Source organism: Salvelinus namaycush, chromosome 23, assembly GCF_016432855.1.
Source record: "Salvelinus namaycush isolate Seneca chromosome 23, SaNama_1.0, whole genome shotgun sequence".
Classification (NCBI taxonomy): domain Eukaryota; kingdom Metazoa; phylum Chordata; class Actinopteri; order Salmoniformes; family Salmonidae; genus Salvelinus; species Salvelinus namaycush.
The window spans coordinates 31,724,412-31,738,484 of NC_052329.1; the positions used below are offsets into that span (position 1 = coordinate 31,724,412).

At 42.9% G+C, this 14,073-nt stretch overlaps 1 protein-coding gene and 1 long non-coding RNA gene across 3 annotated transcripts in view; both read left to right on the top strand.

The window, feature by feature from the left end:
• Nucleotides 1–5,024: 5,024 nt before the first annotated feature.
• Nucleotides 5,025–6,308, top strand: LOC120018483. The gene is made up of 3 exons (XR_005472234.1): nt 5,025–5,190; nt 5,433–5,495; nt 6,112–6,308. It is a non-coding gene; the product is annotated as an uncharacterized LOC120018483 (long non-coding RNA).
• A 3,725-nt stretch (nt 6,309–10,033) lies between these two features.
• Nucleotides 10,034–14,073, top strand: part of LOC120018314 (alpha-actinin-4-like) — a 41,648-nt gene continuing 37,608 nt past the window's right edge. For both annotated transcript variants that reach the window (XM_038961443.1, XM_038961442.1), the window contains exon 1: nt 10,034–10,350. In XM_038961443.1, coding sequence (XP_038817371.1) covers nt 10,216–10,350 — 135 coding nt within the window. In that variant the 5' untranslated portion in view covers nt 10,034–10,215. The remainder of the gene's footprint in view (nt 10,351–14,073) is intronic.

Below are 14,073 nucleotides of genomic sequence, written 5' to 3' on the forward strand. Positions count from 1 at the left end.
CCTACTGTATACATGTTATATTCACTTTGTTACTCTCCATTGAAGATGGAGTCTTGGGTCAAAAACGCCTGTCACCATAGATCTAGGCACTTTTTTCTGTTTATTTGTTGTAGGCCAAGTAGTGATCAGTCAATCATAAATCATAAAAGCAACAGTGAGGACCGGTGGGTTAAAATCTCTACACCACATTAGATTATGTAAACAGAGTAGATTTATGTCCCTGTCATGTTGTTATCCACTTCATCTTACCCAGTAAAGGGGACACTCAGCTAAAAGTTTGTTAAGAGGCATGTTGTGTCTTGCTTTCTCTCCCCTCTCCCAGGATATCTGCCCTTCAGCACAGTTCATAGTGGATGGAGCACCACGTATGGACGTGTGTCAGGGAGTTCTGAGTAAGTGGAACATGCCAGATGTTTGTTGCCCGACGCAGTGTCTTTCCACCTGCCTCCTTACATATTAGGGCCCTTTTCAATCCGCAATGCGGAAGTTCAGCTTTACAGCGGGATTGAAATTTAAAGGCAATGTTCCCGCTTTGCTGGAGGCTGCATTCACCGTAAACACTGCATATGTCTGCCCAATCGGAAATGACCTTCATTTCTACTGTGGAATATGTAACGCTTCAGCTTTACTGATTGAATAGAGCCCTTAGTCTTGTTTCCAGCCATTGCAGTACCACAATAAACTGTGATGCGGTTGATCTGTTTCCTTATTACCCAAAGTTTTCTCCCAATGATATCAAAGTTCTACCCAAGAGTACAGAATTGCTTTGACATCATTAATGAATGTCTGACATACTGTACAGTAAACGCCAGGTGGCCATCATCAACCTACTTACCCAGTGAAGTGAATGTGATATATAATATACATTTACCTGTCCCTCTGTCCTCCCCTGCTCTCTGTTGATTAGATGACTGCTGGTTCCTGTCTGCGGTGGCGTCCCTCTCCATGCATCGTCCGCTGATGGAGAGGGTGGTGCCCAATGGGCAGAGCTTCCAGGAAAGTTACAATGGCAGATTTTACTTCCAGGTCAGCCTCTGGATGTTAAACACACCTAATTAGGCTGTCATTATCTGTCAAGGGTTGTTGAATTTGCACTCCTGTATATAGGAGATATGGGCGAATAACTATTTCGTTGGAGTTTGTTGATGTCCATCTCTGAGATTAAAATGAAAACCTGTTTGTGTGTGTACCTTTCTGTAGTTCTGCAATACGACTAGTGGGATTAGGTGATGGTTGACATGTGTTGTGTGTGTGTGGGTTGATCGTCCCACAGGGCCCCCTTGAGTAGAGAAATGAGTTTGTAATCCTGTTCAGTCATGCCTACTCTGTAACTGGGATTGAACAAGTAAGACTACCCCCTCTGCTGGATACTAAGCACTGTTGTCAAATTCATGCTCAGATTCATGACTGCACACCAAGGCCAATAGTGTCCAAATGCCACCAGCCAAAACCTGCACACATACAGTGGTGTTGGGTTTCCTATGTTTAATAGTCAAATATGTTTTCAGGTTGGGTGACTCTCTGTCTCCCCCACTCCTCCACTCCCTCAGGTGAAGACTATGTCCTGTGCGTGCGTGTGTGTGCATGCTTGGGGCAGGTTCCTCAAAGTGTTTCTGTCCAAAGGCCTGAGTGGAGTTGTCCATGAGGAGGAGCAGAAGCGTCTGGACAGGGTTCAGAAGGAGGACGGGGCGTTCCGGTAAGTGGACCTTCATAGACTCACTTTGTGCCGCCATACTTCACCTGTTCTCATATATTAATAACCTCTCTCTCCCTTTACTCTCTGTCTGTCTCTCCCCCTCTCTCTTTCTCCATCTCCCCCCTTCTCTCCCTCTCTCTCCCTCAGGACGACGGTGTCAGACTTCCGTCAGAACTTTGACGCGGTGGAGGTGTTTCACCTGAGTGAGGAGACCCTGAGCGAGCCAGGCGCCACACAGAGACCATGGAACTGCACAAAGTTCTGACGGAAGTCTGACACCACCATCCTGAGGGAGAGAGGGAGAGAGGGGGAGAGAAGGGGGAAGAAAGAGAGAGGGCGAGAACTGGGTACCACACATCTCCACCGGGGGTTCTCCCAGAGGAGGTAAGAAAAGGCACAATCCTACTGACCCACACACACACACACACACACACACACACACACACACACACACACACACACACACACACACACACACACACACACACACACACAACTATGACATAAAAATTAATTTGGTCATACATAATCTGAGAAGAATAGATTGATATCCATGTGTTTGCCTTATTGTACATACATAGTTAGTAATGTACATATTGCACATAATCTTTATGTACTGGATATGTATGTGTCCAGGCTGGTTCTGACAGAACCCTCAGTTCCACTTGACCCTGTTGGAGGAGGACAATAACCCCAGTGACCTTGAGCTGACCTGTTCCTTCCTGGTGGCCCTCATGCAGAAGCCCCAGAGACTTAGAGGAGTCCACCTGGGCATCGGCCTGGATATCTACAAGGTACACCCACACACCCGCACATGAACGTATGCACACATACACAAACACACCCAACAGGAAATACAACCAGAGTAGATTTAAATGAGCCACAGTTAATGTGAGAGAGAAAAGAAGAGAGGAACAAGTGAGGGAATATTTGAGTGTGGCAGCATATTTCTCAGTGTGGAAATGTGTGTACACCCTACGGTATCTAACCCTCTCTTCCCAGGCATGCTCAGAGTGTGCTTACCTGTCCTCTCTGGACCTGAGCTTGCTCCGCCCACTCATCAGCACTCGGAGGTGGTGATTTGCGGTCGCCTGGCGCCCAGCCATTATGTCATCATCCCCTCCACCCCGGAGACCAATCAGCAGGGAGAGTTAATTCTGTGGGTGTTGACAGAAAAGTGACTGGACCAGTCCATGACTGGAGGTTGGAGGAAGAGTTACCTATGATATATGTTAAAGTATCAGGGCACTCAGTCAAGAAAAGGCTCTCTAAATTACACTGAGTTTACAAAACATGAGGAACACCCACTCTTTCCATGACATAGACTGACCCGGTGAATCCAGGTGAAAGCTATGATCCCTTATTGATGTCACTTGTTAATTCCCCTTCAATCAGTGTAGATGAAGTGGAGGAGACAGTTTAAAGAAGGATTTTTAAGCCTTGGAACAATTGAGATTGTGTGTCATTCAGGGGGTGAATGGGCAAGACAAAATATTGAAGTGCCACCAGTTTGTGTGTCAAGAACTGCTTCACTGCTGGGTTTTTCACACTCAACAGTTTCCCGTGTGTATCAAGAATGGTCCACCTCCCAAAGGACATCCAGCCAACATGACAACTGTGAGAAGCATTGATGTCAACATGGGCCAGCATCCTTGTGGAACTCTTTCGACACCTTGTAGAGTCCATGCCCCGACGAAATAAAGCTGTTTTGAGGGCAATAGGGGGTGTGTAACTCAATATTAGGAAAAGCCCGGCACTGATAGAAGCCCCACAGGTAGAAGTCATGGCATGCTATTGAAGTCCAAAGTATCCACAATCCATCACCCCCTGTTGAGTGTTTGTGATGTGACTAAATGGTCCTGTGTGTTTCACTGTGGATCTCCCTGTTGCAGACCTCTTTTCCACGCCTGTCGGCTCTCCTGAAGCCACACGACAGCTCTTTTAAGAAGCACTGCAACAAGGTGAGAACACCACCTCCATGTAGTAGGTTTCATGTAAACTCTTCTATTCTAGCCTGAGATACGCAATAATTACTCTCCAAACTTTTTTCTAACCTCCTAACGAAAGGGGAGTGTCGACCTTTGGAGCTTCTCAACCTGCTAACAGAGGCCATAAAATACGGAGGTAAGGGTTTGGCTCCAAACATGGACAACTATCCTCCCTCATAAATGGGAGCCAAGACACACCTTTTGTGTACACACTTCCGCTTTACAACATTGCCTCGCCCACATGCATCTTGGAAATTCTGGAGAACTGTACGAATCCCTCTGCTGATTTAGTAGTCTTCCATAAGCCATAACCACTGTGGGAAAATTCAGGAAGAAGTGATGTCACTGCAGGAGGAGGTTTTAACTTTTCCTAACTGATGTTTTGTCTGTGTGGCTATATATATATATATATATCATGTCTCCGCGTGGCTATATGGTTAGTAATTGATATAGATCAATAGCCATGTTAATATAGGTTAAATGTATGCCAGATTCTGGTGTAGCGGTCTAAGCGCATATGTGCCCCCTGGCGATGCCTCGGCTTGGCAGATTGTTTGAAGATCATAGCTCCCCCCATAAAAGGGCTATGTAATGTGTAACGTTACACACATGCCATGTATGTACATAGACATACAAAGGTAGGGTAACTTGTCCACCATGACCTCACTTGGTCTGCTGATCTACCAAGACCTTAATTTTGTCATGCATTTTTGATGGACCATTTCCTTGACTGCAGTGTCAACCCAGAGTCGGGGGTTAGCTCAGCTAGACTGGCAGGGGTTCCAGGCACTGTGGGACAAGATCAGGAAATGTAAATGGACGATAAGGTCTAAACCATACTAAACCGTCTGTCAGTGGAAGGTTTACAATTTCAATCACTCTGTTCTTTCAAAATGATGAGAAGATTGGACAGTAGTTTGATTGGCTAAAGCATGTTTTGTGTCTTGGAAGTCTAATTTGGATTGGCTAAAGGAAATATTAAAGTGACTTGTGACTTCTGATTCAGTCATGTGTCACTGAGCTAATTCAATCACACGACCTGTTGCGATGCATGTGAAGTGATTGAATTATATTTGTCTGAAAAGATTATTCAGTCATGCTGGTCTTGATCTTCCACTTAACAAAAGGATATATTCATGACGTTTGACAATAACAAATCCCAGTTGCTGGAGTACCCTGAAGTCTCACCTACCTTGAAAGCTACAGGTAGGACACACTTATGATATGACAAGCTTCCATTGGTGCCTTTTAGGGGGCACCAAAACACCACTCTTCATGTTCAGTCCCTATTGGTTCATATGAACAGTATGCCAACAGCATTTACACTGCTGAAACAGCAGGGGATGTGGTTGAACAGGAATTGATCTGTGTTCGTCTGGTCTGGTCTAGGCATGGCGGTGGATGACTTCGTCCTGCAGCTGATTGGCCCGCGCTACACGGAGCCGGACATGACAATCAGTTACCCCGGTTTCCTTTATCTGCTGATGGAACTGGACAACATGATCCGTAAGTGAGGGCAGAGGTGTAGAGAAGGGTGTGGTCCAACAAGGGCTGAAAATAGGAATTTAGGAAGACTAATTGATGTGGGATTTAAAATTAGTGAAGAGAAATAGGAGAGGTCGAGATGTTACTTTTGGGGTGCACTTATAGGATTTACATTTTTAAAAATAATTATCATGCAAGAGCATGCAATGTGTGTGTGGGGGGTGGCTAATTGGTCTAATTCATCATGTTTTGTCCATTCGCAGATACATTTCAAGACTATGTATGACATTGTGGGAATGGGGACCATATCAGTCAGCTACAGACAGGTAAGGGCATACAGGACAGATGATCCAAACCTACTCTATTTCTCACAGCCTAGTAAACATGCAGAATACGGCAGAATTAAGGTATCTGCGCTTTACTTTACTATTTATATTTTCGACAACACTTTCTACTTCATACATTTTCCCTGACAACCAAAAGTGCTTGTTACATTTTGAATGCTTGGCAGCACAGGAAAATGGACAAATTCAAGCACATATCAAGAAAGCACATGGTCATCCCTACTGCCCCTGACCTGGTGGACTCACTAAACACATGCATCTTTTGTAAATAATGTCTGAGTGTGGGACTGTGCCCCTGGCTGTCCATACATTTAAAAAAACAAAGAAAATATATACTTATACTTAAGTATATTTTAGCAATTACATGTACTTTTTATACTTTATATTTAAAACCAAATACTTTTAGACTTTTACTCAAGTAGTATATTACTGGCTGACTTTCACTTTTACTTGAGTAACTTTCTATTAAGGTATCTATACTTTTACTCAAGTATGACAATTGAGTACATTTTTCCACCTCTGCACATATCCACATTGGCCTGGACAGCCATTTAAATAAATATTGATTTGTTGTGTCTCACCCTTTTTCTGGTTGTAGTGGCTCCACATGACGATATACAACTGACGATGGCTCCACATGACTATGTACAGTACAACTGACCCGATGTGCAACTGATCCAATCTCACTGGATTTCAGCCCCTCCTCCGCCTGTTCAACTGGTTTTTGTTGCAATATTGTTTAAAATGAAAAGTTACAGTAGATTTACTTTGCAATAAAGACTTCCAGTTATTTGTTCCGAACATCAGATTTGAGTCATTCCATAACAATGCTATGTCATCATAGCAACTAAGTGCATGCTGTCATTTCGTTTAACTTTCTGTTGCCTCCTTTTCAGCAGACTGAATATGTGTAGAGAAGAGGAGTTTGACACTGGGAATGTTTTGAGAAATATTTATTCTGCAGAAAGACCTTGACTTTTGGTATGTGTAAATATCCGCTTCAAAGCATCACACTCTATGGACGGTCTTGATATAGAGTACCAGTCAAAAGTTTGGACACACCTACTCATTCCATGGTTTTTCTTTATTTTTACTATTTTCTACATTGTAGAATAATAGTGATGACATCAGAACTATGAAATAACACATATGGAATCATATAGTAACCAAAAAAGTGTTTTATTTTATATTTGAGATTCTTCAAAGTAGCCACTCTTTACCTTGATGACACTCTTGGCATTCTCTCAACCAGCTTCATGAGGAATGCTTTTCCAACATTCTTGAAGGAGTTCCCACATATGCTGAGCACTTGTTGGCTGCTTTTCCTTCACTCTGCAGTCCAACTCATCCCAAACCATCTCAATTGGGTTGAGGTCGGGTGATTGTGGAGGCCAGGTCATCTGATGCAGCACTCCATCACTCTCCTTCTTGGTCAAATAGCCCTTACACTATTTGTGCTCCCGAGTGGTGCAGCGGTCTAAGGCAATGCATTTCAGTGCTAGAGGCATCACTACAGACACTCTGGTTCGATTTCAGGCTGTATCTTGACTGGTCGTTAAATTGGCCCAGTGCCGTCCGGGTTTGGCCGGCGTAGGCCGTCATTGGAAATAAGAATTTGTTCATAACTGACTTGCCAAGTTAAATAAATAAATACATTTTTAAATAGACAACCTGGAGGTGTGTTTTGGGTCATTGTCCTGTTGAAAAACAAATGATAATAAAGTGCAAACCAGATGGGATGGCGTATCGCTGGAGAAAGCTGTGGTAGCCATGCTGGTTAAGTGTGCCTTGAATTCTAAATAAATCACTGACAGTCACCATCAAAGCAACCCCACACCATCACACCTCCTCCTCCATGTTTCACGGTGGGAATCACACATGCGCAGGTCATCCGTTCAACTACTCTGCGTCTCACAAAGACGGCGGTTGGAACCAAAAATCTCAAATTTGGACTCATCAGACCAAAGGACATATTCCCACCAGTCTAATGTCCATTGTTTGTGTTTCTTTGCCCAAGTAAGTCTCTTCTTATTATTGGTGTCCTTTAGTAGTGGTTTCTTTGCAGCAGTTAACTTTTAACAAGGCACACCTGTTAATTGAAATGGATTCCATGAAGCTGGTTGAGAGAATGCCAAGAGTGTACAAAGCTGTCATCAAGGCAAAAGGTGGCTACTTTGAAGAAACTCAAAAATAAAATATATTTTGATTTGTTGAACACTTTTTTGGTTACTATGTGATTAGATATGTGTTATTTCATAGTTTTGATGTCTTCACTATTATTGTACAATGTAGAAAATAGAAAAAATAAAGAAAAACCATTGAATGAGTAGGTGTGTCCAAACCTTTGACTGTTACTGTATGTATAGTCAAAAAAGCCCACTCCAGACTGTGGCAAACTTTCAAGCTATTTCCTGTTGCGCCATTATTACGCTTGTGTTAGATAACTCAGAAGCACAAAATTGAGCTTGAAGAAGTACAGCTGCTCATTTTGTACTTCTCTCAACACACACACCCCAGACTTATTAAACTATCTTAAATAACTGAAATTAGGATCAATAAACATTGATATCAAAGGAGAACAGCTGTAGATGCACACCTTGAATGAATTTTCCTTTTCATCATGTATTAGCTTCACCTGCAACAGGCTGACTTTGGGGATATAAAAAAAAATAGGTGCCAAATATAGGCCTAACTGTCATTACAATGAGATAGAATTCATTATAAAATGGTATGACGCTTTGATGTGTAATCATTTAACCGTGACATTGTACACACCACAATGATTCCTTATAGTAATGGGGATAGAGTCCAATGCCAATGGGATTTCGGTATATCAGAAAACGATTAGGAATGTGGCACTATGTGGCAGTCATGAAAACATCACAAAACATGAAAGGGAGCGATGGCGGCCTGCGATCATTTATATGGTATGTTGGGCCTCGCTGATGATAATTGGCACGGACACACAGTTAGAGCGTGACCTACTTAATGTAGTGTCTGGGCATGTCAGCCAGACCCAGCCTATGAAATTTGAATGGTAAATATAAGCCGCTTTACACATGACAAGCTTTCAAACAAAAGCATAGGCCGAAGTGAATTTCATACGGTTTTTGTTTCGATGCACCTGCATGAAGGACTATTAGTTTGGGCACCAAACATAGCATAGGCTCTCCATGAGGGGACAACACAAATCTGAGTAGGGTAACAATACCAATGGGCTCACTGGCTAAATGATTCATGATGTAGCATGTCCTCATTAATATTACATAAAATGGGTGGGTCTTGTTATAGGCTCCATCTGATTCTTGTCTTGCAAGAAGAAGAAACATTGTAGAATGTTGCAGATAGAAATTCCATTAATAAAGCTGCCGCAATTCATTTTAGAGAGGCATGTTTGTTCTACATAGCATATTTCTATCCGAACGTTCCAAAATGTTGCACTGCTGAAAGCGCCCCTGTGTAGAGTCATATACTTAGACTAATATATGACTCTGCCCCGTGTAGTGTGTAGCTTGCGCTTAAAGTAACTGTCCAGATTTCTATTAAATATGACCTAAAATGAATTACAATATGAGATAAATAGTTTTCCTTACATAAAAAAAAAGTATGTTAAAAAGCAGCTTTTCAGTGTTGGAATGGTGTGGGCGTACCCCTACAACAGAATGGTGTGGGCGTACCCCTACAACAGAATGGTGTGGGCGTACCCCTACAACAGAATGGTGTGGGCGTACCCCTACAACAGAATGGTGTGGGCGTACCCCTACAACAGAATGGTGTGGGCGTACCCCTACAACAGAATGGTGTGGGCGTACCCCTACAACAGAATGGTGTGGGTGTATACTGGTTGTTAAAAAATATGACTGTGAGTAGACCCCTGATTGGCCAGCCTATCCTCCTCAGTACATCATCCTCTATGAGGAAATAGCAGGCATTTTTTAAACGGCTGTTTAAGATACAAGTTTGAGGTGGGGTTTTAAAAGTTTTTTTCTCTCAAATGTATGCTTTGGCCACGTATAAGATGAGTCAACAACATTATTTGGATATGAGTTAACAGAATATGAACTTCTAAAAGTGAAATTTTAGCTGGACAGTTACTTTAATATTCTATGGATTTTATACAAGTAGCAGTTATCAGAACTATTGTAGTATAGAGCTCCAAATCATGTTTTAATTCGTAAATCTGTCTATACTGGCTACAAATACATTTGTGCATTATTTTATTTCACCATTGTATCGTTTCAAGGGGCTGGCATAAATTGCATCTACATTTTGATACAATGTTGCAATTATATAGCAACAAGTACAGACTTCCATCTGCAATGATTTGCGCTACTTGACAAATGCATTAGGCTACATATCAGGCATAATACTTTTTAGAACAATACTTTTAGTAGGCTATAGTTATGTGTTCTCCAGCCTTTCGGGTGCAGTTTTTCATCAGCTCATGAATAATAAGCAGATTCCTGAATATTCATGACCTATTTGGGCCTGGCAACCTACTCTAGTTTTGTAGGAGCGGCTCTTTGCTTGCGACCACACCATTCTCTCCTCGGGTGGAGATTAAGCGTTCTTGTAGCGGGTATTTTCAGTGTATAGATCGGATATTCCTGACCGAACGTTGAAAGCAAATAGAGTTACCGCAACTGGGTCACATCCCCTTTTATTTTTCTTTCTATAGCTAATAGCTTGACTACCATAGACTATGGTAGATTATCACGCTTCTAATAGTCAAGCATCGTCTGGAGGTCCAGCCGTTTACATGGACCCAAGAGAACAAGAAAATGACTGGGACCGGGACCTGCTGCTGGACCCGGCCTGGGAGAAACAGCAGAGAAAGGTAAAATGGCAGGGAGAGCTCGGGGACTGAATTTGGGCCCTGGTTGCATCTATAAAGCAACGAGATTTTATACCGTCTCAATGTAACGAACTTTCCTGTGTCGATATGGTATACGTTTAACAAGAAATGGGCTATAAAACTCTTTCCACATGCGTCATTTCGACAACAACCGGTATTTTCTCACTCGACGGGACAACGGTGATTTTTATTTTTATTGGAATGAAACATTGTAGCCTATCTAGTTATGGCGTTTATTTAGCCGTGTTAATTTTCCAGGCGATATTTCTGCCATTTTTCTTGAGAATAACCAGATTCAAGATGGCCAACGTAATATGCATAATTCCGATGTGACTCAAAAATAGCATACGGAATGGTGTCCTCAAAGTGCTATCAGATGTTCTGGGTCGAAGCAGATAAAACACTGCTGAGTTCAATTGTTTTTTGTTATCTACTTACTCTGTCGCACATTGTCGCAGCACCATTTCCAGCTGAAAATATTTGTACAGTGTTTAGACTTGACTTAATCCTTTAATGTTCGAGCCCTTGTAACTATGATCAAGCCCTGGAAATGTGGAGTAAGAACAGTTGATGATGATTTGAAGCAACGTTGCTTGACAGTCTGGGATGATTGAGTGTGTAGTGCTGAGTAGTAGTGCTACACATCTTACTGTCAAAATTATTTGCGTTATTTTTAGTGGAGTGACACAACACCGAGCATTATATTACAGCCCATCGTTACTCAGCGTTTTGACGCTCTGCATTATTCATTAAACTAATTGATATAGCCTAACCATGCGTTCAGCTTTACCCTCTCTGTATGGCGATATACTCTAAATATGTCTGCCTATAATAGAAGGGAGGCCAAAGTTAACTCACAGGAAGAAAAATAATCAATGATTGACTCAGTATGACTCAGATGGCCTACAAACGCAGGCAATGGGGACTAATTAACTGAAATCAACACCGGTTATTGAAGAATGTATAGATTTTTGTAACACTTAAAATGTGTATCCTTAAATTTAAGGAATTTTTAAAAAACACGCTACTGAAATTCAACATGGAGTCTGATTGGACGAGAAATTGGGGAGGCGTGACATTCATTTATTTCAGAAAAGTCGGCGGGGGAATGAAGGGCAAATTCCTGTGGTGTTTCCACTGCTGCTATGCCAGTTGCATAAAGTTAATGAATGCCTCCCACCAAGGATTTTATACTTAATGTAATGTAGCCTATGTATTTAGACCTACTGCATGTATGTGGAAATCAGACGTCAAGTGGAGGCATTAAGCAGAGTATGGACAAATTGCTAATGTCAAAAGAAACCGTCAATTATCTATGAATAGCCTACCTAAAGTGTTTTTTCCAACACCCAAGTTTCGTCCTGCTCAGTCTAGTCCAGTTTACTACACTGGTTACAACTTAACACACTTCAGAGAGCTCCATTTCAGCTTGAGAAACATTAAGTCCAACCTAATGCCTTAAATCAACTGCAGGCTGAGACATGTTGTAGGACACACAATTCTGTGAGGCCATTCTTTTTGTTTTATTGCAATTCCAGTGGGGCGATGTTGGAATCAGTGTCCATGCAAATGTCTCGGGATGTCAGTTTGCCAACCCACTTCAAAGCAAAGGACATTCAGCCACCAAATATGTGCAAAAGGGGTTAAAGCCACCCAAACTCAACCACTGTCAGTCTGATGTGATGGCAACACGTTTTCGTACACTGTTTTGATATGGTCGCTCACATTATTCAATTGAACGGGAATTTGAGTGGAAATTTGTATCGCTCCTCATTTCCCTATATTCACTGCACTATCAAAGTACCTGCCTGTTTGCATGACTGTGATTTGTTGTTGACTGACAGTCTTTTACAACTCAGCCCCACCGAGAGAAACGCTTATTCTCTCCTAACCTGACTCACCCATGTCACAGTGCCCTGACTTGCACAGATTAGCACACTGCTAAGGTGGGCAGTGTACTACATGTCTTCCTTCCCCTCCCAGTTCCCTAAGCTATTCATTTGACTGGCTGACTCAGTCAGTTTGGGACTGGCTGGCTGGTTTGGTTTCTCCACAAGTGGCCATGGCTGTTTTAGGGAATTGTGGCACAAAGCACTGGACTACTGGGAGTGGCTGATTTTGATTTCCATGTTAAAATAAGCCAGTTCTCTCTCCTTTGTTGATTTTATGTGACTGGGGTTGTAGGGATGAGCAGGAAATACTTGATTGTGGGGGTGGATATACCTGTCTCCGCCCATAGAGAAACTACACCTGAGTTTCAATTGTTTCATCTGCCTGAGGGCCTTCTAGCTGCCCACTTTCTTACAGGTGTGGTCCCTCCCTAATCTCACGTCAGTGTTCGACCTGTCATCTGCCTGGGAGCAATACTGCTGACCCTGATCTGAAATCAGCTGAATGTAAAACCATCAGGCTGCGAGAGGGACAGAGCAGAATGGAATGTAACCCCTCTCCCTTGCTCCCTTTTTAGCTCACTCCCTCTTCTCTCTCCCACAGCAAGAGCATGCAGGGGGAAACATTCCATTTGTGGCCCATAATAGCTAGTTTCAGGGGGGTGTCCTGTTTTTTTTTTTTTTTTTTTGCCTGACTGAAAAGAAGGGGGTTTTGCAGGATTGCAGATGTGGACAATGTGGCGCGCTGGGAAGTCCTCCAGGGCAGGCAGGCTGGCTAACAGGGAAATTGCGCGGTCACATATTGAGGGCAAGGGGTGTCGTCCTACCCATCTTTGGGTGCACTTGTTTTTGAAGTGGTCGGGAGGGGCTGTTTGTGTTTTTCCGTGTCAGCCATTCTTTCTGGTCTGTTTCTCGCTCCCCCTCCTGTTTGTTTGTGTTTCTGTCTGTACGTGTGAGATGTGATATATATTTATTTACATCAACTTGAAGTACTGCTTGTTTGTAAGTGTGTGTTTCTGTGCTTATTGGACCAGGCCCTGTGATTTTGGGGACTTGTAGGCAATTGGGAGGAAGGAATGTGTGTTTAGGTGTGGTGGTCTGTGCAGAAGGGGAGGGGTGCATTATTATGGGGCAAAGAGGGGAGTGGGAGAGAAGTTAGTTTCCCCACATAGCAGAGAAATTACTGTGGGGTTTCGCCATGGGTTGGTGGTAAACATTGTTCCATCTAACCAAACAAAGTTCCCCCTCCTGTTTCATGTTCTGGCAATTTAGCCAGTCAACGCTAGTAGATTGGTGTGTGTGTGGAAAAATAAATGCATGAGCACTTTTTTGTCCCTTCAGTCAGCAAAGGTGTGTGTGTCTAGCATATGTCTGTTCTGATAAAAGCCTCACCAAGGCCGCAGCGCAGGTAGCATTTTTGGCAGTTGTGGACTAGTCATTATTTAGTCTACCTGTGAGAGCCAAGCTTAGTGACGCAGGGGAGCCAGACCACAGTGCTGCTCAGCAGGGCTTTTAGCAGGTGGCCCTCTGTGCTGCTATTAAAAGCACCACTACTGCAATCCACTGTCTAATCATGGCCTTGTGTCTGAGACTCTAATTTCATAGATACCCATATATTATTTGTATGTATTCTAATGCAGAAGTGGGCTAAGTTAGCAGCCTAAGTAACCCATACAAACTATGACCGGGGTAGGCAACCCTGTTATTGGAGTGCCACAGGTACTGCAGGATTTTGTTCCAACTAGGCACCACACCTAACCAACTGAGCTAATTGATCAGTTCAGCGATTGCCTATATTCCACACACCTGGTTTTCC